General features: G+C 39.1%; 1 protein-coding gene across 1 annotated transcript in view; it reads right to left on the reverse strand.

Moving 5' to 3' along the window:
* Nucleotides 1-237: 237 nt before the first annotated feature.
* The window catches only part of LOC133217961 (solute carrier organic anion transporter family member 1C1-like), a 28,115-nt gene continuing 3,835 nt past the window's right edge, over nucleotides 238-24,517 (reverse strand). Inside the window, exons 2-14 of the mRNA XM_061363855.1 lie at nucleotides 22,840-22,982; nucleotides 19,864-20,005; nucleotides 18,917-19,049; nucleotides 18,187-18,308; nucleotides 16,014-16,112; nucleotides 14,902-15,147; nucleotides 13,821-13,985; nucleotides 10,400-10,595; nucleotides 9,213-9,378; nucleotides 8,589-8,773; nucleotides 4,419-4,483; nucleotides 3,074-3,191; nucleotides 238-2,031 (exon numbers count right to left, since the gene is read on the reverse strand). Coding sequence (XP_061219839.1) covers nucleotides 1,809-2,031; nucleotides 3,074-3,191; nucleotides 4,419-4,483; nucleotides 8,589-8,773; nucleotides 9,213-9,378; nucleotides 10,400-10,595; nucleotides 13,821-13,985; nucleotides 14,902-15,147; nucleotides 16,014-16,112; nucleotides 18,187-18,308; nucleotides 18,917-19,049; nucleotides 19,864-20,005; nucleotides 22,840-22,965 — 1,986 coding nt within the window. The 5' untranslated portion in view covers nucleotides 22,966-22,982 and the 3' untranslated portion in view covers nucleotides 238-1,808. The remainder of the gene's footprint in view (nucleotides 2,032-3,073; nucleotides 3,192-4,418; nucleotides 4,484-8,588; nucleotides 8,774-9,212; nucleotides 9,379-10,399; nucleotides 10,596-13,820; nucleotides 13,986-14,901; nucleotides 15,148-16,013; nucleotides 16,113-18,186; nucleotides 18,309-18,916; nucleotides 19,050-19,863; nucleotides 20,006-22,839; nucleotides 22,983-24,517) is intronic.

The raw sequence follows: 24,517 nt of genomic DNA on the forward strand, positions 1-24,517 counted from the left end.
TCCTGGATGCTGATGTGGTTTGGCATTTTTTGCTGGGTTATAATGGTGTAGTATGAATGAGATAGGAGACTGCAGTGCTGATCTGTGTGATTCACCCTAGCCATAATTCTTCAGTTACCCCCATATTCTCAAACTTTCTAATTATTTTAATTTTGCTTGTTTAGTTTGATATCCAGTTGCACAAGGCAAAATGACAAGACACCACTCTTCAATATCCTGTAGGTCTGTAGCCTCTGATGCTCATCTGGAAGAACAAAGAGCTGAGATAAGGGACTGGGTCTCCAATATTCCAGGTCACTGTCTAAACTTTCACCCACATGAGAAATGGTGGGTGGCACTGGTCCTTCCTCTGACAACTGCATTTTCCCAAGTGGTGGCTTTAAATCCTTACCTTTTGCAGACATTTAGTGCTTAAACAGCATCCTTCTTCTTGGTATTCTTACTGAATGGATTATGTAGTTACCTAGTGGAATACTGTAAACATTTTTCATTTATGAAGTTCAGTAAATCCCTTTCTTATACATCTGTCCTTTCTATGCATCCCATAGAAAAGGCTCCACAGCTGCCTTCGATCTGCAAGCTCAGCTAGGTAGCGGGGTACATACAATCACTGCTGAGATGCAGATGATGTCATATAAGATTGCTTTGCCAATATTATGATGAAGGGTGAAGACTACATTACATCTTGTGCTCTAAAATTCTAGTTGCTTTAGAGGATATCATTTGTAGTGGTGCTGTCACTACCTTTTTCAGTGCAAGCATTTTTGAGATTTTGTTCCATGTTAAACAGCTCTCCATTGTACTCCCCATGCCAAATTTATTTAATACCAAATATTGTCAAATCGCAAAATGATACATAAATTAATACTGTGATACATGTCTTAGATTCAGCTAGCAAATACAAATTAAAAGGAAAACCCCCAGATCATCTGGTCTTTGAATTCTTTTTATTGCTCCCAAGATGCCTTGTCATAGCTTTTTAAAAAATAAATCATATGTATCTTGTATCATGGCGTCATTACATTGTATCAAATGCATGGAATTATCCAGTTCACTGAGTACTAGCAAGTAGCAAGAAACTGCTGGAGACCTAAAAAAGCTCTGATTTTATTCCAGTTTCCTTTGAACTATACTCTTGTGATCTCTCTGACTGTAATGACAACTTTTATTGCTACAATTGTTGTGCTATAATAGAGCTACTTGAAAAAGAATCCTTAACTACAACATTTAACATCCTACATGTTATGGATTGAATTCATGAGATGCCCAGAGCCCGTACCTGATTTGTCCTTCCAGCAAACCACCTTTCCCCTGCCCCAGGCTGCACTGCTTGTAAGGGTGATCTATGTGCAGGATACCCCTACACCTTTCGGGTTACCAAGTCAGGTTTTGGGCACCAGCTCTTCATGTGCTGATACCAAGGTGGAGAGAGCTGTGTTTCAGCCTCCCCACTGCCCCTCACACACAGGAAGAGGCTGAGGGGAAGCAGTGGCTGTTGCAGCTTGATGAGAAAGAATTGAAATGAAGGGCAGCCATAGAACCAGCTTCTTGTTGCAAGTGAAAGCTGAACCTTCCCAGCCATTACAAATCCCCTCACTTAACTGGTACCGACTCAGCAGAACAGACAGCGAGCACTGTTTTCAGAGCGGTACGTATGCTAAAATGGTTGTCTTTGCGTTTGGTGTTTACATGAGTATTACATGAAGGTGACAGTTTTCAAGGTGGATACTAAAATACTGCTTCACTGATGATGAATTTTTGCCTGGAACACCAGTGGCTGGGTAAAATCATGATGGATCTCAGTTTTCCTAAAGTCTAGTCTCCTTTTCTGGCCAGTAAGGTGTCTGAATTAAATGGTCACTATTGACAAAATTAGCTTTCCTGCTCTTTGTCCCACAGGTGCCTCTCTCCCCGTTGGCTGAGAGGGTCTCATCTTGTGGAGAAGAACTTTTCTGGAGAACCCAAAGGACAGCAACACTGAAGAAAATGGACACCATGCCCAACACCAAAGTCAGCCCCAGGTACACATACCTGAGAGAGAAATGATTGATCAGAGCCTATTTCAAAGGCAACATATGACTAGAAGGCATTGAGGACACATTCATATTTTCATGAGGAAAGGCTGAGTATGAAGCTGTCCAAGCAAGGTGATGACGGTGGAGATGAAAATTTGTCAGCTCACCCACGTTAGGTATGAAGTGGTCTGTGGCCAAGAAAGGGTCTCGGGCATTGACTAATCTCCTCCACCCCAATGTGCTTCAGTGAGAATAACATATTCTTAAGGCAATTAATCTATTTTTCAGTTGCGTCATAAACAGTACCAGCGATAACATGACCATTTGATGGCATTTTTGCTTTACAGGCATAATGACAATAACAACAACAGCAGCAACAATAACATCATTATGTTTTATTAGCTATGAGTCCCAGCTGAGCTTTTGTTCCCTTCTTCAAATTTTCAAAACAAGATGTACCCTCCCCTCACGTTTTTCTCCTGGATATGGGGGGAAGGGAAACCAGTTGTCTCATTTTCCTTTTACCATTATTATTCCATTCTTCATTTCTGGTAACGCCTTTCATGAATGCAGTTCAGATAATTACTCTCCTCTAGCAATAAATTGATAAAGACAAAATTGTGCTTAAGGCTCTAGATAAACTGAGCATGCTTTGTGGCAATCTTGCCTTCCTCCTGGAACATGAAGCAACGATGAGGCTCAATAGCTCTTTTACTTATTTACTTACAGGTATGCACTCTCACAGAAGAGCTGTTCGAAAGTGGGGGAAAAGTTAGCATAACTTGAAGTTTTAACATTTTTGGGGATGAAAAATCAGGTGACTTAAATATCCCTGGCTGATATTGAAATAAGATAATGTCCCCCTCCCTCAAAGAAACTAAGCAAAAAGAAAATGCTGAAATCTAAGCATTACTGTTAATATTGCTAGACAGCTAGTTAGACTCTTTCATTTGGCAACAAATCTTTTACTTAGATTTTCTGAACAGAAATTATTTTACCAGTGCTAGATATAGATGTACTTAACACAAGTTAAAGAACTAGTGGAGAAGAGCTGTTACCTGAGTGCACTGGAGTCATAGAGTCTGCACGCTCCTCTTCCCCCGCATTTTTTGCTTCCCCATTTCAGGCAACTGGTATCTATGGCCATTCCAAAATACACTGGGGCTGGAATTCCCGCTGGGTGTATTTAACAAATAAATAGAGGTGAGATGGTTATTTTCCAGGGTGATCAGTTCAGATCTAGAAACATGTTCACGTGTAACATCAAATAACATATTCAAACAGCCATGACATTTCCACACTGTTTGCTGGTTCGAGAAGTCTTGCCTCGTGTTGCCCACCCTTTCCTCGCTGTGGGGAATCTGGGTGGGGAGGAAACAGAGCTGAACATCAAAAAGCATGTGGAAGTCAGCGGAAGGAGGTGACTGTGGCTTGGCTTCCTTGCTCCAAAGGACTTCTGGGGGGGTGGGTGGCTGGGAAAGGAGATACCTCTTTCTTGAGAGCAATAGACCTTGTTCAGATTGGCGGGGGGGATGTCCTGTGTGTTGGTTGTGAGGGATGAGAAGGGAGAGAGGCAGCGTGGCTGAGAGCCTGTAGTGGGGCTACAAGTATCCTGCAAGTATCATGAGATGCTATTGAGGTAGGGGCAAACTTACTGCTTAAGGGTGACGGAAAGGAAAAACCCTATATCAGGTGCTAATGGAGACACTGTGGACTCTGTTCAACCTGGGGAGTCACCCATGGTTGCGGGAGAAAAGAAGTAAGCCTGGAGAGAAAATCCTGGCCTGCAAAGGTGTGAGAAAGAAGCCAACAACTTGTTTTGATGTTTTCTCATGTGCCTCATCCAGGTCATCCACATCTTCTCTATTTAAATAAGTGACTTGTTTCTAGCTAGTTACTGCCTCTTCTATAATTACCTTGACAATCTTAGAGTTTCAGTCCACTGGCATATCACGGTACCCTTGATTTTAGTAAAAAACTTATAGGTGGCTCTGCCACACGGCTGTAGTGAACCCTGCCTTCAGACATGCCTGTACTTAGATTAATTCCCTTAGAAACTAATGAGAAAAGGCCTGAAAAATTATCACCGATTCTGAGTCATAGCTGTTCTGTTATGCTTGTTGTTGAATAAGGAGAGACAAGAAGTAATTTTGATCTTAGCTTCATAATCCAAAGGATCACTTGTCACCTTTACAAACATTGTCCATGTGTATTTTTGTTATACCTAAGACACAGCTATATGATTGATGAAATATAAAGCTTCTTCTTTTTCCTATTTTTTTTCTTAATTATGTAATATTAACTTGTGAGACATCATTCCTTCCAACAATGAAAATTTAATTCTAGGGTAAAAAATTAGTGAGGAGTATATTAAGGTATATCCAAGAGTACAACTGGACTTACCAAGCACTCTTATTGCCAGGGTATAGATGCCAAGTGCAAATGATTTCAAGTGTGGTTTAATACATCTAAAAAAAAAGAAAAAAAAGTATTAAAGAGAAATAAAGAATTGACTGTTTATAATTTGGACACAAATAGAGAGCAAGAGGAAGGAAAGAAATGTCACTTTTTCCTCCTTATTGACACTGACTTAACAGAATTACAAGTGTGTAAATAATGTGATAAAATCAGAACAGTATCTACGAATTCTGAACATCACTATTCAGTATCATCTTTTCAGAATGTGGTGCATTTTCAGGTAATTCTTGCACTTAAAAGTTACTAATGCAGGACAAGAAAATTGTTTGTGAAATTGTGCGTCATTGAATAGTCTTATTCAGTTAAACACTCTGAAATTGGGGCTTATGACCCAGCCTATGACAAGGTATTTAGGCACTCAGTTCATTGCACTATATCTAGGATCATGATCTCATCTCCTGTAAAGGTAAATCCTCCAAGGTATTGTCTGACAGAACATTTGCATTTGGACTTTTCTGAGCTTGGAGCAGGCATACAGCACAGACATCAGTCCTGGCTCCAGAACAGCCCTGCTCCAGCCTTAGTCATTGTCCTGGCTCTTCTAGGAGGGTAGAGGTAGGAGGCAGGAGCACAGCTGCCTCTCATACATGTGCTAGCAGCAATGTGTTTAAGGAGCTACTCAAATCAGCATGATTCATCTGCTACTAACCTCACCAGCTGCTCAAGCATGCTGTTTCACTCATCATGTATCAGACTGCCTATTACAATAACTAACCCAACAAGAACCTGAGTACATGCTTTACTTTTAGCATGTGAGTAGTTCTAGTCACAGTTAAACTCAGACATGCTTGATACGTGGGGTGAGTAACACAGGTATATCGTTATGATAATAGATGATCACCTGTCGTCACATTCATTCTATCAATATAAAATAAAATAAAAAAATGGCTGAAATTCAGTGTTAGTTATGCAGAAACATAACAATTGGAGGTCCAGTACACATTCTTTGAACTAGGATGGACTCAGCTTCTGCAGAAATTCATGTAATTAAGAATACCTTTTAAAAAATAATCAAGACATTGCAGAACTAGCTCTATTTTTTCCCCAACAGTGATGTTATATTATTTCCCAATTTAGTTGCCAGAACAGCATTAAGAACCCGTATTGTAAATGCTATTTGGGTCATCTTTACTTAATTTAGTGAAAATAGGAAAAGGACATGAAGGAAAATATGGAAAAGAACATCAAAGTAGTATGATCCAAAAGTTGTTGTGTGCATTGTATTTTGTAATTGGACTACTTTATTCTCTATTGCCATGATGATGGATTATCATCCTATAGTCCATTCTATCATGGTTTATATGGGCACTGCCACCTTTGCAGGCATGAATGTAATATGCCACACAAGCAAGCCTCAGCCTATAAGTCCTTTTAAACAAATGTGAGTGCATAGAGAGCAAAAACTGGAAAATAAAACCAATATTTATTGGAGTTTGGATATTTTGAGATTTCTTGCATGTTCCATAGGACTCATATCCTAGAAATAATTAAAGCTTCTCTTTCATATGGAAAGAAGAATTTGACCATTTTTATTGTCTTTGCACTGAAACACATGTTCTTTGAGATCCTGAGAGAAAGCCAAACGTCTCACGGAGATCTGAGACTTCCTTTTCACTGCCTAACCACCTGCTATTAATAGCGTGTACTTGAACAACGGCTATCTGAATTGCAGGGTTTTTCTCCAAAATATAACAGCTTTCCTAAGCTTCTTGGCAATTTTAATTAGTCTAATGGCACTAAAAAGATGTTTCAGTAAATGACTTGCTCACTAGCTACAAGCGTATTTCAGTTAATTCAGTCATGTATACCCTTGAAGTAAATGTCACTAAATCTTATAGGCTTTTAGGGATTTAGATGTATTTATGCTTCATGGGAGGCGCAATGATATCTGCTCATCTGAAAACATAAGCTTGTTTAAGTGCTGGAATCTTATTGAGCTGACTAAATACTGACTAATTTAAAAAATAGATCATTGAAAAAAATACTTAATGAAGTCTGCAACTTGACCTTGGGCCTGTTTGCTTTCAAAGAGCTTTTTTTTTTTTCTTTCTGGGAACAGAAGCGCATTTTCAGTTCAAGTGGGTTTTCAGGGAAAGTCAGTTAGGGATGGATTTCAGAAAAGCAAGTGTGAGCTTAAGGTGGAATTGTGCCCATAGGTTTTTCATCTGAACTTACTGAAACATGCTTTATTCAGCTGCACATCAGATTTGGGTGCCTTCAATCCAGCAGAAAAACATATAACTTCTCAGTTTCAGTTAAACTGCTCTCAAAGCAGCATGATTTTAAACAGAAATAAAAGCTCTGGAGTAGAAACAATAAAGCTGTTTTGCTGATTTCATGTAACAAAATGTTCTTGTATCGTTATTGAAAACCTCTCTAAGCTTTTCTAAATAAATCCATTAAGAATTAAGTCCCTTGAGAGCAAGTTCTTAGGGTTGATAAGTGCAGGTAACTAAGTGATTTAAGCTCATAGGTGTTCAACTATGAATGTCTCCTCTCAGACACTTTTGAAGTGGAGACAAAATGGAAAGCAGAAGCATGGCGATGATGGCTTCAAGGCCCTGTGTAGTATTATGTCAGTACATTTTCTACAATGTTTTATGGATAGAAAGGGGACATCATGTGGAGGGTGAAAGGGAACGAAACTTCATCCCTGCATAGCCCTATGGTCATATTTATACAACAAAAAATCCCCCTTGTGTCAGAAGGATCACAGAGGGCAACCTGCGGAAATCCTGAAGGCTCTGCTACAAGTTTTCAGCTTTTGAATCACCCTCCTATTGGTGTATGGACAGTTTCAGAGGTGCATAAGATTTAGTAAAAATTGTCTAAAATGGATTATAACATGATTGTTTGTATTGTATTCAGGAGAGAGAGAGATGTCGTCTGTTTTTTCAGTACTCAATGATAACCCTGCAAGGTGGGTGCAGAAAGCTATGCAGCTTATATATTTTGAGGCATATACCTCACTGGAAGTGTTTGTGGAGGGCAGTGGAAAATGATCCTCACTTCAACCATTTCTGAAACTCTTTCTGTGGCAGCTATTCTGATTCAAGTACTGTGCTGGAAACATAGCTGAAGTTACATTTCTTCATTTAGGTTTTTCCATGTAGCCTATATTCAGCTAGTTCTATCACTGGCTTTTTCCATGCGATGTAAAGACACTGGCAATGACATGGGGCCCGTTTCATAAAACTTCATTTGAAAATGAAGAGAATTTTGGGGTAAGAAAACTCAATAATAATAGTATTAACTATTGTTTTGCTTGAGAAGTAGAATGTACCCATCTGGAAATAATTTGGAAAGAGGAACTGAGAAAGGAAGCTTTCCAAAACAAAGCAGAGCAGCACTTAGAATCCAAAAATTGCAAGAAGCTGACAGAAATCCAGATTAATCACTGGAAGTATTAAATTCCTTTTGCACTTTCTAAAATTAGTTTCAAAGCTTCCACTTGGTGATGGACAAATAGTTCCAGCAGTTAAATACATATTGGAAAAATTCCTTGGGACAAGCATTTAATAAACCTGTGATTATTACCAAGAAAAGAAAAAAAATCTCATACTACATCTATCTTTGTTTTGAAGAGAGACATCTGGGACAGAACAATTATATGGAATAATAAAATGCGCCAGAGGAGAAGAGCAGTGTATATAGAAGGCTTGGGTTAGATCACTTTTCTATAACTGTGCACTGGTATTCACAGCAAATGAGAAAAACTGGCTGCTTGTAAGCATATATGTGCACAGGCTGGCAGAGTTAATTTCCATTTCCATGGAGGCTGCTTAACACCATTCTGGTAATGTAAAAGGCGTCAAGAGAAGTGGAATTTGCTATAAATGATAACCAGGCCTCCAATATCATCTTTAAAGCCAGAAAGGCATTGCTGGTAGAGGTAATCATAAGCACATTGTTGCTTCAATGGTAGAAAAGTCATTGTCAAAGTATGAGGATGCTTTTCAATAGTAAAAGAATATTTTAAAAGCCACCTTGTGTAGCTCAAAATATTTCACAGCACTAGGGGAGGAGGGAGACCAAGTCACACGTGTAAAAACACCTTGAAAACTTTTGGCAATGCTGGCAGAAGTGAGGTCTTACCTTAGAAGCAGTATGTATCCAGGTGTGCCACCTACTGACAAAGTATATGAAGTGATAACTGATATTACTAGAAAATACAGAAACATTTTTGGACACTCATTTCCTTTTTGACATGGTCCCACCACAGCTGAGGAACTTTGTGAAGGTGATTCCAAGGTTCCCACACAGCTGCAGTTAAAGAATACCTGGAAGACAGCAGGCAAATATCTATGGTAACCCAAACAGCAGAGAAGTGGATGTTCAGGAATTACACGTCATGCTTTTCTGGGTAGACAAAAGTTTAAATCCAAACTGGAAAAAGTTTTTTAAAAGGAAAAGACTTGTTCATTGAAGGAGACATTTATAAAGAAAGTATCAACTGTTCACGAATATATTTAGTGGGTATTTAAAATAGCTTAGGTAGCTAACAGCTAAAAAACAAACCAAACCAAACCTCCTAAATTATCTTCTTGGGATTTTCTCTGGGAACACCAGTTAAGAAATTTTTAAATGTGGGTGGCAGATTGCTGAAAAAACCTGAGGAATTTAAGGCTGGAAAGGACATGCCCTACTCAATCCACTATGATAAAACTGGTTGTATTAGGAAAACTACCACATCACATATGGAAAGAGAGTTTGTCTTACCATATGTTTCCCACTGCCATTGGATGCCTGGCAGCCAGCAAGACAAGCAGAAATGTAGGTAACTCCATTTTCCCCACAGATGGGATCCCAGTCGTTCTTGGAACATGCGCAGCCCGAGTTACACTCTGAGTACAGGGCTTGCTCATAATCAGTCATTTGTTTATCTCTGGGGAAAAAGAGAAATCGCAAAGATGTTTCTAGCAGATATGGAAGAAATCACTATCAAATCATGAGTTATGCTCTCTACCAGGCACACCTGGGCAGACCTTCTGTCTGCAGTCCATTAAGGTGTTGTCTCTTCACATCCATCCAGTAATGTAAATTCTTATTTCTTTGTTATAAAAAGGCTTTCACAATATCACACCTACTGTGACATAGTAGCTACCTTATTAAGGGGGACAGCTAACAATTTTTATTCATGCATTTTCACAGATTTTCTAAGATTTTAGTTATCAGAGGCTTGATGCAGTTTTAACAAAACTGGACAAAAAGGTTTGCTTATTCCAGTGGCAAAGAGTGGAGTGAGTTACTCAGGGAAGCAGTCACTATAGAAGCTATTTAGGGAATTATCAGAATTGGATTAATCCAAACTGAAGATCTGATACATTGCCTAACAGCTACCTATCAACTTCAGCCAGCTGCTGCTGAAATCACAAGTGGAGCAGCTCCTGGAGCTGCTGTGGAGTCAGTGCTGGAAACTCCTCTCCAGAAGTGAGCTTTACTGAGGAATACCACAGGTAAAAGTGACCAGAAAGTATTAGCCTCAGGTATGCCTTACAGTTAACATCATGGTTAATTCATGGTAATCAATGAATCCTTAAGTTTTGGGTTCGAAGGCTATTAAATGCCACAGGTTGTTCAGCAGCACAGAAGCAAGCAACAGTTAATTGTATCTCACTCTGAGATTCAATTTCATCCTACTGAGTTCTTCACATTTCCAGAAATCTTTAGGCTAAAAGGATGGTCCCATGGTAATAACAATTAAAAAGTAACCAGAAAAATAATCTGCGCTTGTGGCATAAACCCCTCAGGGCTAAAGGCAACAATCACGAAAGAGTTCTGACACAATGCCCACTGGAATAGATGGAGCATTCCCTTTTCAACAATATATACTTTGTGGAATAAAATGAAGAAGGGGTTGGGTTTGCAATAACACTTTATGGGGAAGCCTGTCTTTCTCAGCATACCCGTGGTATGACACAGTCAGTCCAGCCACATCCGAGTTCTCGCATCCCATTGCAAATAATGACAGGAGCAAAATGTAACCAAAGAAAGATGATCCCAGGGAGAGTTTTGCAGCCCCTAAAACATTGATTCTGAATTTTTTCATGAGCAGTCCTCCAGAGAATATGCCAAAAGCCACAGCAGGAATGTTGATGAGACCTGAAATCAAACAGTAAAATCTGCATTAATGAAAACCACGGCTCAGTGGACTATCATCCTCAGCCACAAAAACAGCAGCAGCAGCAGTAAGATTAAACAACAAAATATGAAAGATGGGACATTTTATGTGTCCAGACTTGGATTGTTCATAAGAAGGTATTGGAACTGCTTGTCAAAACTTGCTCCCAGAGAAATGTTTCTTTTCTAGTTCTTTTAAAGAGAGATTGTGTATAAGATTTAGATAATGATCGTCCAATTTCTTAAACTAGGTAGTTTTCTCCACTGTTAGCTTGTCAAGGGAGGGAACAATGTAGTGTTAATTCAGATACTTTTGGTGTTATTTCTTACAAGTTATGCCCTGGGCACAGAGAAGTTACTGGGTATGGTGCTGCTTAGGGCAGCCAAGACTGCCACAGTCCCACTGAACAGTTTGAGACTTTGCTATAGACCTTACCAATGTCCTTCACTCATACGACAACAGTATGAGCAACTGGGGCCACGCTCTGGGGCTGCCCCACTGCATTTTTCCATGGCAGCTCTCTTCCTTTTCTGCTGACATGAGGAGCCTGAACTCTTCATTGCTGAGGGCAAATTCAGTTTTACCTACAGTGTTATCAAACCTGGAGCAAGACCTGCTTTTTCTGGTTTGATTCAGACATGAAACCCCTAATCCCCTAGAGAAGTCATTAAGAGGAAGAAGAGGGAATGATATGTCATTGCCTCCATGCCTAGGAGAGTTAGAGAATTTCTGTGATTTTGGTTGTTGAAATGCTCCCTTAGGTGAATGTTGCAACAGCAGAAAGGTAGATATACGCACATGGATACTCTTGTACCAGGGTTCAGGCAATCAAGTGTAAAAATATTGAAGGAAACATGTAAGACTGGATGATCATTAACCCTTCTTTACCTGAACAGCTTTGCTTAAAGCAGTGTCCATATTGATAGACATGGACAATAGAATGAGAAAAATCTCACTCACTACTTGCAAAAAAGATGTTAACAGAGACCCCTGTAAATGATACTGCTCGGACAAGCAAGATGACATTTTCTGGATTTCCTTGAACTGAAAATGATCTTCCCAGCTTTGCCAGCTGCTTCTAGCACATCAAATTTCCCCTTGTATAGGGCTGTGTATGCAGTCTGCAGTTTTTAATTCATGCTGACACCTAGTGGTGCTGAGTACCAAAGCACAGTTGCAACAGCAGATGAAGTTTCAGAAGTTTGTTCAGGGGACTGGAGGTATTACAACATGCTTTCAAATGACTTGGTATAAAACACCAGCCTATGACATTAGAGTCTAATCTGTCTACTAGAAGTGCACTGCGATCTGTTTTGATCCACCTGTACACATATTGAAAAATAGCTGTTAGAAGAGATGTTAGCAAGTATGTTTGATGTTAGAAAAAACCTAATTGCATTTGGCAAACCCAGGAGTCAGTATCTTGGCTAACTGCATGAGACCAGTTCTGTTACTGATGAGTTTCAGGGAGCTTCACTAGGGAGGTACTTTTCACTGTACACATACATGAAAATTGTACTTCAGGGGATTTAGAAGCAGCATCTGAAGTGTAGCATATGTAAATTAAGAGTCACCATGTAACAAGTTTCCTTTCTGCTTGTAAAACAGGAGTGGGATTGGAACTGGAAGCTGTGAGATGCACTGGAGAGTACCCACACTCTGCCTGCCCATTCCTATACTGTCCTGCTCATTGCAGGGGTTTGGACTACATGACCTTTGAATGTCCCTTCCAACTCAAACTGTTCTATGATTTTTTGTATCGCTTTTTTTCATGCCTTTGTTTCACAGCCTTACAGGTAACTCCATTGCTTGACACTGGCGTAAGGGTTGGGAGGTAAGGGGAAGTGTGTATACTTAGGGAAAATCGTACAGGCACAGGAGCCATTTTACTTTCTTGCACATTCCTTGAGTTGTGACTGTTGAAAAATACCCTCTTATGACCTCCACTGACTTTTTTAATAGTGCTTCAAATTTCTCTGACAATTCTGCTCTTTATCAGCAAGATTGTGCTAGAAATTGTTTAAAAAAAAAAAAAAGGAAAAGAGGTAGGGAATGGGAAAAACACATTGTTAGTTCTAGTCAGCCCCAGCTTTCTTAGGAAGGGTGGATTTGGGAAGAAAGAAAACGATTCAGCCAGGATCCTTCCCTAGCCAAGCCATCTCACATCCTCTATTGGATATAGTCTTTATTCTTTCTGAAATCAGATGGACCTTAACCCTCACTCAATTTGCACATACCTGAAAGTTTAGCTCCAGAAAATCTTTAAATACAATGAGAAGCACTATACTGAATGTAGGAATTGTTTTCTGGATTTTCTTTGGCCATTGACTATGCTTGAAGATTTCTCCTTGTTTTGAGGAGTTTTGTGCCAGGAAATTCCAGCTTTTGTCTTTAAGGAATTAACATAGCACTAAGGATCCATACAGCTTTTCTGCATATGTATACTAGTTGCTGTGCAACTAATTCTGCTCTCAATCAAGGCAATTCCCTCTGTATTGGACAGATGTAAACCTCTTTGCTGTCTAATGCTATTGAATCCCTGGACCTCAGGAACTGAGCCCGAGTCTGCATGCAGGTTAAGCAGCTAAGCAGTCAAGTTCACCATCTTGAAGACAGCTACAAAAGTGGCCACACTGGTACCAAAAGGAAGAAGCAGTCTCTATGGGAGAGCTTGAGAGGCAAACTTCACAACAGAGAAAGGCTCTTAGGTAAAGTTAGGGCAGAAATACTTATTTTTCCTTCACCAGAATCTCACTGAGATAATGTTTGGGTTTTAATGCATGCATTGTGTGATCACTGATAAGAATTTTACTTCATTTTATTTAATACCAACCTCCTCAGAAAGTAAGAAACCACTGGCAATACCACAGCTACTTTATGATCCATCCTTTACTACTGAGCTGATATTTAAAACTAATTATCTTTTCAATTATTATTTTGTGCTGTACATACATTGTTTTTCAAATTTCCAGTAAGATAAGAAATAAGACATCAAATCATATAATCTTGCATAGATAAACTCAGAGCTAACTAGTGCTAAAGAAGAAATGAAATAACTCGCTTTCTATGAGCTATTGCTCAAAGCCAGACAAGGAAGGAGAAGAAATAAACATATCCTAAAAAAACCTCAAAGTTTCTTACATATATATATATGCCATTGCTAAAATGTCCATTTTTAAGACACCAAGATGCAGATATAGCATTACCTATAACAAAATTAGTTTTTGAAGATGTTTGTGCATACTGCTGTTCAATATACTTTGGCTTATATGTCACCATGCCAATTAAAGAATTGAACTGAATGATGCTTGCACACAAATACAGAATGTAAACTGGATTCCCAAAGAGATTCTTCAGTGATGACAAGAAGTCTGCAAAATAAAACAGCAGAAATTACAACTAGGCCGGAGAAAGAGCAACTGCTGTGAATATTGCTTTGCATCGTGTTTGCACCTTTCAAAGAAGGACTGCAGAACATTTCAGAGGAAATCCATGAAATTCCATGATGCTCCTAAGAGCTCCTGCATTTCTGGATGGGGGAACAGCGGAGCAAAATACTAAGCATCAACGTCCTGGAACACATACCTTGTTCCATGTATCTTCTTTTGATCTGGTTTAATCCAATGAACTTTGAGGTCCTTTCCAACCTGGTAATCTATAATTCTATGGTAAACCAGGACTGTTTTGTTTTCTATGTGTCCTCAACATTTTTTAGCATAATCTTGGGGCAGAGAGTTCTCAGCACAGCTGACACTAAGCACATATTTACTGAGCTACAGATTCAAGCACTGAGGGAAAATACTTTTGGTAAAGCAGGGCCAAAGAAATGCAATTATGCAAAACAGCTTGTATCTAAATTCAGATAGCTTCCTAAATACACTATCTAGTCTGTGACCATCTTTATTCTGATCAGATATTCTATATGTGTTTTTCTAATGAATGATCTTAAAGAAAAAGGTTTAGCAAAACCTGAGATTTTTTTGAGTCCCCCTTCTGCAACCATCAGCATCTGTGAATGAAAAGTTTTTCAGAGTTTCATGGTATTTGCTGCACCACTAACGTAATTTTACAGATCTCATCTGGAGAAATTCTGTATGCAAGAGCAGGTCCCACAGTGAGCAATGAAAAGACCAGTTTTGTGCATACTAGTTAGATGGAGAGCGACACCTGAAGGAAAATAGTATTTCTGAGGTCATTAAAATATGGCCTCAGAAATTATAAGGTTTTAAAGTACAAATCTAGTGAGGGAAAGACTCAACAGTCACAAAATAAACTCTAGTTACTTGCCTTCTGCCATCTCAGCAATCTTCACTTGTTGCTGGTAAGATTTTCGATGGTCCTTGTTGTCCTCAGTGATGAACTCTGACTGCTCAGAAGAGGTACTGGAGTCCTTCCTGCCCCCTGGTTTCGGGAGGTGCTTGGGTAGGAACCAGAAAGGGATGCCAGCTAGAACACTAATCATACCTGCTATTAAGTAGCCCAGCCACCAGGCTCCCACCCACTGCACATCCTTGTGAGTTATTGTTACACTGTCTAGAGAAAGACAAAAAGGGAAAAACATATAAATGTTTTTGGAGATTGTTTGCTGATACCAAGGGAAGTGATTTTGAAGGGACTTACTCCAGAGGAGTCCACCCCCACCTTGCCAGGTTTAGCTGTGCTATGAGTCTATCAGTGTTACAGGAGCAACTGTGGGAAGGCAATAAGGACTTGCTGATTCCTGTGACACAGTAGTAGCTTTCCTCTGACACAATAAGGTCCCCAGCTGTAACACTCACGTGTCCCCAGAGAATGTGCAAGGGTCTACATGAAGTAGTCCAGGTGGCCACACACTTGCTCCCAGACAAGCTGCACGGAAGTGCCAGAGAAAAATAGGGTGGAAGTTTTCTCATGACGAGGGCAACCAGGGGTCCTGGTACCCGTTGCAAGACTGCTTTTCTAGGCAATGACAGTATTACAAAATGCACACAGAGCTCTCAGCAGGATCCTGAACCTCAGTCTGGCCTCCTGGTGACATGGTTTAGTGGTGGACTTGGCAGTCCTGGGGTAACGGTTGCACTTGATGATCTTAAAGGTCTTTTCCAACCCAGCTGACTCTATGATTCTATGGTTCCTGCTGTCCCCCAGAGACTCCTCACCAGGGCATCTCCTGGGGGGCACCAGCCACAGATCTGCTGGGACTGAGGAAGCATCAGGCCTCCTACTTCCTCCACACCCATTTTTCTTGCTAGCCTCTTCTGCCTGGGGCATTGCATTGCTGTTATCCTTTTCTATTTCATTAAGTGCCTGCTCCATCTCTGCTAGTCCCCTAAACCTGGAAGATAATTCGATAGTTCTTGGCCTAAAACAGGCATTTTGGAGCCTGACTGAATTTTTAAAACCAGAGTTTTATGACTTACCCAGATCTACAAAGCCAATGTCAACATAAAGTTTGGCACACAGGGATCCTAGAAGAAAGCCAAATATTGGCCCTATAATTGCAACTGTCTGTACGCAGCCTGCAATAGAAAACAGGGGACTGTTACACACCTGGGTTGAAAAAAAGCACTAGGTCTTGCTGCACCTAACAGTAATGTATGACGTGTCATGTCTAACAAGTGATAGTCTAAAAATACTGAGCCAACCATTTGCTCTCTGACACATTAGTTATATCAGTTTTTCAAGGAGAAAAGGCCAACAATAAGATTTCCCCCACTACACTGACACTTCAACTTTTTTTGTTGTCATCCAATTAAAGAATGAAATTCAGCCCAAAGAAAAAAATAAGTCAGGAAACTTAATGGCCTAACTCATTAGCATCACCAATCAGAATTGCTAGAAACAATTTAGCGGACTAGATTAAAGTAACCAGAAAGAAAATGACAGTTTTTTAAGTTACTGATCACTTTAAGTGATGGTGGGCCCTGAACAGTCTGAATAAAACCTCTTTGCTTTGGTACCCAATATTAATGTGTTTCAGTACACCTTCAGCCAAACCTTCTGACTATTTTGAACTTTCAAAATTGATCTGGAGATCTGGGAAGATTGAATCTTTTACAAAGAGGATCTGAGTTTTTGCCTTTTGCCAGGCTGCAAACTTGTCAAGAAAAATGTTGATGGGGAAGTTCTTGGAAATATTTCACGCAAATGTGCAGAGGACTTCAGACAATGAACACAACAAAAAAACAGCGATACCAACTTCTTAAAGCCCCAGTATTTAAAGCCTTATTGTTTATAATCCTACCTGAAGCTGGAGGGAATGTTTTGAGTGCCTGCCAAAATGCTTTTTTAAGGGCTTAACAGTACATGTTTTTTATCACTTTCCAGAGAACTGAATGTGCACAGAGGCTCAGCAGTCCACCTTTAGAAGAATTAGGAAGATTAGGGTAACAGCAGGAGCCTAAGGTCAAGTTCTTTCCTCAAATTAAGATAATTGAACTGTGCTGGTACAATTAAAGGGGAATTTGGTCCTTTGAGTGTACGAGACTGTTAAATAAACTTTAATATTGGAAATTATGTAAACCAAACAATCACGGCAAGTTAACTCAGTAACACTCATTCCATTATTCAGAATGACTCAGGTTCCTCTGGTGAAAAATCCATTAGGAAAAAAAAAATTATTTTACCAATGTATAAGGCAGCATTTTCTTCAATGGTGTAGTCATCAATGTATGCAATTCCCAAAGGCTGGATAGGAGTTTCACCTACTCCACGCAAAAGATTTCCCAATAAAACATAGATCCACATGGAAGAACCTCCTTCTTTTTCACATCCTGGGTACATCACAAGAGAGACATGACGTGTTTTTCTTAACAGTGTAACACTGAATGCACAGGACTTCTAAGATACTTCTGATGTGGGAAAACCAGTATGAAAACTGTGAAAAATGTTTTGTGAGGTGCATGGATGGGAACTTTAACCCAATCAGCTTGAGGAAGACACACTTTTAGCATGAACTGCTTCATTCAAAGATACTAGAAGTTGGCTAGTTTTAGAAATTTATCATCACATCCCACTTTAGAAATATTTTTCATTTCTTTCTAACCAGAACTGGGGTCTCCTAACAGAAATATCTGGGAAACACTGAAGATGATAGGCTCCTTGCCCATGTGGAGCTCAAAGCACCCAGAAGGTAGAGAATTCTGTGGTGTGCAAAAAGGGGTCATGGGTAGGGAGAGAAACAAGAAGTGGGATTTGCAGGTTGTGAGACCCAAGCAGCTCTTTCCAGCAGGCTGAGGATCTAAAGGCATATTTCCTGGCAGAGGGAAAACCATGACTTTCCAAGGTCACCATGGGAGACTGGTGTTTCTGCAAGCCACAAAGCTGCAGAAAATTGCTGGAGGAGACAGCAAGGCTGGAGGAAAGGCTGCAGCCTGAGGAAAAAAAACCCAACTCTTGGCAGTGGTCAGTGGCAGTTATATTTTTTTTTTTAAATAATTTGCCTCAACCAGTAGATCTGGATTTTCTGTGGAAAAGATTCATCTTATACCTTTTACTTTTATTGTGTTCAAATAAACTATTGCATGAGAGTTTATGAGCCTTTTGATACATTCTAGTATGCTTATCACGATATTTGACACAGATCATTCTCACCTGCATTTATTTTTGCTTGAGGTTTTTCCAAGGCAGGGAGCAGAGTTTGGCTTTTATCCTGCAGACATGGAGAGATGCCAACAGTAGAATTGACGGTGGAAGGGAATCTTTCATACTCATATCTGTTTATAAATCAAAGTTGTTTTTTAATGTCCCAATTTATGAGAAAAAGCAAACAGATGTGTTATGACCATGGAAGATAGGCACTTAAATAAAAATTTCATCTGCATCCAGTGTTGACAATGATAGTTTACAGTCAATAAATGGAACTCAGTTTATATTGTGTTAGTACACGAAAATTGTTCCTTTGGTTCTCTTCGTGTCACAGTGATGCATTTCAGTTAAACAGGCACTTTGGTCTACTATGATGCATGAATCTGTACTGAGATTACCAGACAGTGGCTGTATCGTCTCACTTGTGTTTGAAACTCAGATTGTCTTCCTGAGTTTAGTCATCACTTCATCACTGAAGTCTCAACAATTCTTAAACTGTGTCAAAGTGTGGCCAGTCAAGATCAGAGACTAATAAAATGATAATGCAATTACAGCTGAGCACATATGTTAAATTATTTGCTGAACAGTAATCAGTCTTTTCACAAAAAAATGTTTCATAACCACATCTACATATGCCTATTTCTATGGACATCTTTATAGTCAATGAGTAAATATTTTAGTGAGTTAACATGCAATGTGCATAGCCCAGCCAGAAAATACCAATCACTGCACTTACCGTCCCATGAAGAACTGGGGCATCGCAATTAGGAATGTTCCAGCTGACATAATTAGGCAGCCTGCTCCAATTATTCTTGGCCTGTGAAGCTTCGCTCCAAAGTAGCTTACAAGAATTATGATTAGGAGGTTCCCTTTGAGAGTACAAAAGGAAAACTGAGTTTTACAGCTTGTTGGTAGGAGATTCCCTAAAATAACAATTTCTAGTGAATGGTATAGGCAGTGATCTCAGGGGAGAGGACTGATTGCATGAGATTGGTGTTTCTCCCTCTTTCCAGCATTTCTTACAAGAGTCCAATGCCTTCCATGATAAAACAACCATAAACTTTTGGATAATCAGCTAAAAATGAGGAGGACTATGCCAGCTGAAAAGAATAGATATCCAGGAAAACAGGAAAAGAGGGACTTGAACAGAACTTTATACATTTAGGCTAACGTTTAATTCCTGTGAATACCACAGTCCACTGTGCACCCATGAGAAAAATTCAGTAAACTGAAATTGTAAGAAACAGTGTCATCCTGGAAACATTAGTGCAAGAAGGAAAGGGATGGACTGGACAATAACAGATTATAGTTGGTGGTTTGTACCCTTCCTCCTTAACAAATCATGAAGGGCAAACACTTGTGGGTGAGGTGGATTTCTGACAAAATGTGAGAGAAAGTGGGAATCTGTGCAGCTGAATTCTTATTCAACAGCCCAAATTTCTACTAGTGTTATTTTCCAGACATTAGCTTATCACAGTATAAAATATTTATAAGTATGTTGAACTATTGCTTGTATAAGCAACCCTATCCTACCCAAAATAATCATATTGGCAGTCATGCTGATCTTTACTAGGTGAATCTTGCTCAGTTTTAATGGTTCAAGGAGATTCATACAATTATTTTTCATAGCAAATTTCCCATTTCTTTTTTTCTGAAAATAAAAATATGTTGTACAGCTCATACCAATTTCAAAACTGCCATCAATAATGCCAACCAAAGAAGAAGGGATATCAAATCTTCTTTCTATTTGCGTTATAGTACTTTTTAGGTAACTTCCTGACAGTGCTTTAGCAAAATAAACAAAAGACAATGCTCCAAGGAATACCTGTGAAAGAAATTCACAGTGATTAAAATCAGGCAGTACAGAAAGCTTTACTTTATGAATTATTTTTAAACAAGTTTTACAATCCCAACTCTTCCCAACTAACCACATGAATATTTCTCCTGCTTTTTAAGAATACTGGATTACTATTTTGTCCAGTTCTTATAAGCAATGGTGATAAAAACTGAACTTCCTGTCAGCCACTGTGTATTTCAGGTAGATGTCAATAGTACCGGTGCTTTGAAAGACAGACATATAACACCCACCTTATATCTTTCAGGAGGGGGCATCTTACACAATAACAATAGGGTACATGTTGAGTGCACCTCAGGGGGGAGGTGGCATTTTCTGGCATTTTTTAATATAGGCTTTTGCAATCAGCTGGATTTTAGAGTCCTGTTCTGGTAAGCTGTTCCCATTGAAGCCCAGGGTGACCAGGAGGGAGAAGTCACTGCTTCCTGTTACGTGAGTCCATGAGTCGACCAATGACCTGCCAAGAAATTCTCTTCTAGGCTCATCCATTCCCCACCAGATCTCTTGCAAGCTCTAATATGTACATTTTCTTTTGAGTGCCCACTGCATTTTGCTGGGAGAGAACCTTCATTCATCCTTTTATTTTGCAGAGGTGTTTTATGTGTTAGTCTGAATCAGGAGTGGGCTTTGGAAATGAAACTCCCCAATCCCTTCACTGTGCTTTGGTCATACTGCAAATATGCAGACTGACTCCCTTTTACACAAAGAAAACTGGAAGATGTGTTCCAGAAGGGCATTATGTTCACTTCAACAATTAATGGCTCTTCAGTTTCTGGGGCAAGACTAGAGCTGAAATGCATACAGTGGGAGTGCAAGGTCCTGAAGAGCTATTGCCTAAATTTGCCACCACCAAATGCAGCCTTTGTGAGTTTATAAGCTCCAGAGATACTCAGTTGTGCAATTGATCATGAAAATCACAACACTGCTTTTTACCTTCAGATAGATTGTATTGATGAATATCGAGGGGTGCTTTTTGTAAAAGTTAAAAAAAACAACCCCATGCCCTAAGCCAGAAATTAAAGGACACAGTAATATTTCATATTAAGAGAGGCCTAGATCCTTGTCCTACTCCTTAGGCCTTCCCTCTGAGCAATCATACTTTCCAGTAAGCAGGTGCTCTAAAGAGATGTACTCACCTCCAATGCAATACTCCTTACAAACCTCATTTGACAAGGCACATAGGCAATAACACTGGCAGCACTGTTGAAAGCAAATTTTTGTGTCAACTCTCAAATGTATCTCTGTGCTCCCCCTTGTCTCAAATTCAACAGACTACTTTATCCGGCGCTGGTTATTCCTCCTTCAGAAAGACTTGTGGGTAAAATAAGAGTATCTGATTCTTATTTCTTCCAGTGAGGTCTCAAAATGAGCTCTCTGATAGAAATATCACCATGATATTTTACATTTTCTGTGTGTTTATGCCTTGGATTTTAAATAAAAATGTGAAAGCAAATATACTTTTTCACAGGAAAATCATGTAGGTCAAACTAGAGCTTCAACCATCTCAGTCTCTCTTTGACACAAGTTTTCCTTCTGGATTTGCAGCTGTCCCAGGAGGGAGATGGAGACTGTACAGCTGTGGAAAAGTGTTCCTCATTTAGAGTTGGAACTGAAAGGAGCACATGATTTCACATTATTTTTTGTTTTGCCAGTGACTGTAATTGAATATTTCACCACATCTTTCTGGTTAATAAAGGAAATTTTAACATATAATAAGGCTGATATCTAGGGACCTCATTTCTGGGCCTTTACAGGATTAGACAAAAACAAGGAGTATATTCAGGAATCAAAAAACTTTTATAGCAGTCATCAGACTCAATTAATCCCACTGTATCCTCACTGCTTTGCATTATTTATAGACTTCAGGTCAACTGCTGCTGAAGTAATTCACTGTATTGGGAGCTGGATGAATATCAAAAGTAAGTATGTGTATGTGTGTGTGTGAGAGAGAAAAAACAAATGAAATATAGACTGTGCAAGATGAAAAGAACTGGACAAGGTCAAAGACTCATTTTACATCAACTCCAGTCATCTCACCTTACCATTCTCTGATAATCTATTGAGACCTCACCCAAGAGAGTGTCAGCACTTTACAGCCCGGCTTTGGAAAGCAGGTAGAGACAATAGGTAAAGCATCATGCTGCCTCCTGTACCACAGCTTCCCATACAGAGAGGAATGCTCCTTTAAGGTGCAGTGGTCCTACTCAGGTAGGTACAGCTCCATTACGAGGCTCAAGGAAGTACTTCTTATGGGTGAGATAAATACAGACACAGTGGTGATACTTCTGCAGATTTGTTTCAAAGACACCTCAAGGAGAATTCTTTCAAATCAGGAATATTATAATAGTACATTAATAACAGAGTGCTCAAAACATGCAGACCATAATAAAAGCATTATTTTTTAAAGCCCAGAAGACTACCATGTCTACAAGCTTAAAAAAGCAATCTGTGTTAACAGCTACCTGTGGTACATGTCTGCCAATGCTCTGTTCTTAAGGTCAGGAAAATAGGGTGGTGCAATAAGGAGGATATAATGACCTTTCAGGAATATCCTTTAAGATCTCATAACACAAGCCTCAACCATCATGTTGTATTTGAACATTGCCAAATGCTAGGCAAATGAAGATCTGAAGCAGACTTTTTTTGAGACTTAGAAAAATATTTAATAATTTCATAGTGACTCAGCAAAACATAATCAGAAGGGAAAAAGGGATAGTTCACAAAAAAAAAAGAAAAAAAGAAAAAAAGAAAAAAGAAGAGGCTTTCTAAGTCCCTACTGGAATAGTCAAAACCTCTTACTCTACCTTTATACCTCCACAATACGACTGTTTTTCCTTGGATGTGGAAGATTCAGATTTGAACGAAGTTCGGTCAACAAGCAGGATTGTGTTTGAGAAAAGCTGAGTATTTTCTTTTGATGAAATCTCCATGATGATATCCCTTGCCTCTAAAGCAGAAAACATGGAGAACATTTTAAAAGGGCATCCTAATAACTCAGCCTCAAAAGCTCATCATGTGACAGCAACACCCTGCTGTACTGTTTTCCTTACAACAGCAATTATCAAACTTTACAACAGAATCTGACAAGTGCATTGAATGTTTTATTATGGAAATTTGCAATTCACTTGCCTATAATAATGAAGTTTAAACCCTATTCAGCAAGCAGTTATCTTCATTCTCTAGCTATCATCAATGTGATTTCATTGAACATTTAACCAGGCATTACCGGCAGACTAAATGGGTATTGTTAACATTTTAAACAACATTTCTGGAGCCTCTACGTAAGTTCACTTTTCTAGATGTGATGATGTCTGCAGAGATTTCTCAGAGCTAATCTCTGAACTTCCTATATATCTGGGACATTAAGTAATTAGATCAAAGGAAATCTAGCCCTGTTAATGAGGGACTTGAATTGGTTTAGGTTGAAACCTTAGCACTAATCGTCTGATGTTAGATAATGAGTTACACAAGAATAAAGGGGTTTAGTTCCCTTTACCATTTTACATAAAGCCTTAGGGCTCAGTAGCCAATTGTTACAGGAAAAATGTGAATTTTCTTCTTTGCAGGTAAATACAAAGAAGTAAAGAAAACCTAAATACTGTACTTTGAGAACAGAAGATATCAGTAATTCTTAAATCTCTACTTACATACTGCAGTACTTTGTTCTTAATTTCAATCTCTAAATCAGATCTGAAAATATTTATGAAATCAGCTTCTGTGTTCACTGTTAAGCAGAGCTATGTTTTATAGAACTACTGCCTGAAACTAGACATTCCTATTATTTTATGTTTATCTACAGATACAGATCTTATGTAAGTAGAAAATATATATGTTTTCATGCATGTGTATATATACATATATGTACATGTGTTTTCATGGCTTCCCAAGGGTCTGCACAGTAGGTACTTGTGTTGCCAGAAATGTAAGTGAAAATAACAGAAGTATATCTAGATGCTAAGATTTGCTCATGCAAATACTTGCCCAGGTTCTGTTCATATATAGACAAAGCAAAAAGACTGTGGCCGTGGTACGAACATTTTGGCTGAGTTCTCTCCATCACATCAGATAACTAAGAGCTACTAACTACGTATAAGAAATATCTGCATTTAGCACTGCCCTGACAGGGACTATTGTCAACACTAATGAGTAGATAGACTTGGGGGAAGGGGGGAGGGAGGGAAAACAAACCCAATGAAAAATAAGAATTATTTGTGCTTGCAACAGAAAACTTATCTTGTATTCCTACTCTGCTTCTGACTCACTTCCAATCTTGTGAAAATCACATAATCTCTCTGTGCCCCATTTCTGAACTTGCTTAATGGTGAATAACAGCATGTACCTCACAGCACTCATGTAAGGAAATTAATTCAAATATTTGAGCATGGGCATGACACTCATCTAAGGCATGCTGCCATGTAAGCACATCAAATAAATAGCCTTTAATTTAAAGGTTTGAAATGCTCTGCATATTGCTACTAGAGT

Source organism: Neopsephotus bourkii, unplaced genomic scaffold, assembly GCF_033783945.1.
Source record: "Neopsephotus bourkii isolate Nb327-2 ecotype Australia unplaced genomic scaffold, CSIRO-AGI_Nbou_v1 NB_1183, whole genome shotgun sequence".
NCBI classification, from domain to species: domain Eukaryota; kingdom Metazoa; phylum Chordata; class Aves; order Psittaciformes; family Psittacidae; genus Neopsephotus; species Neopsephotus bourkii.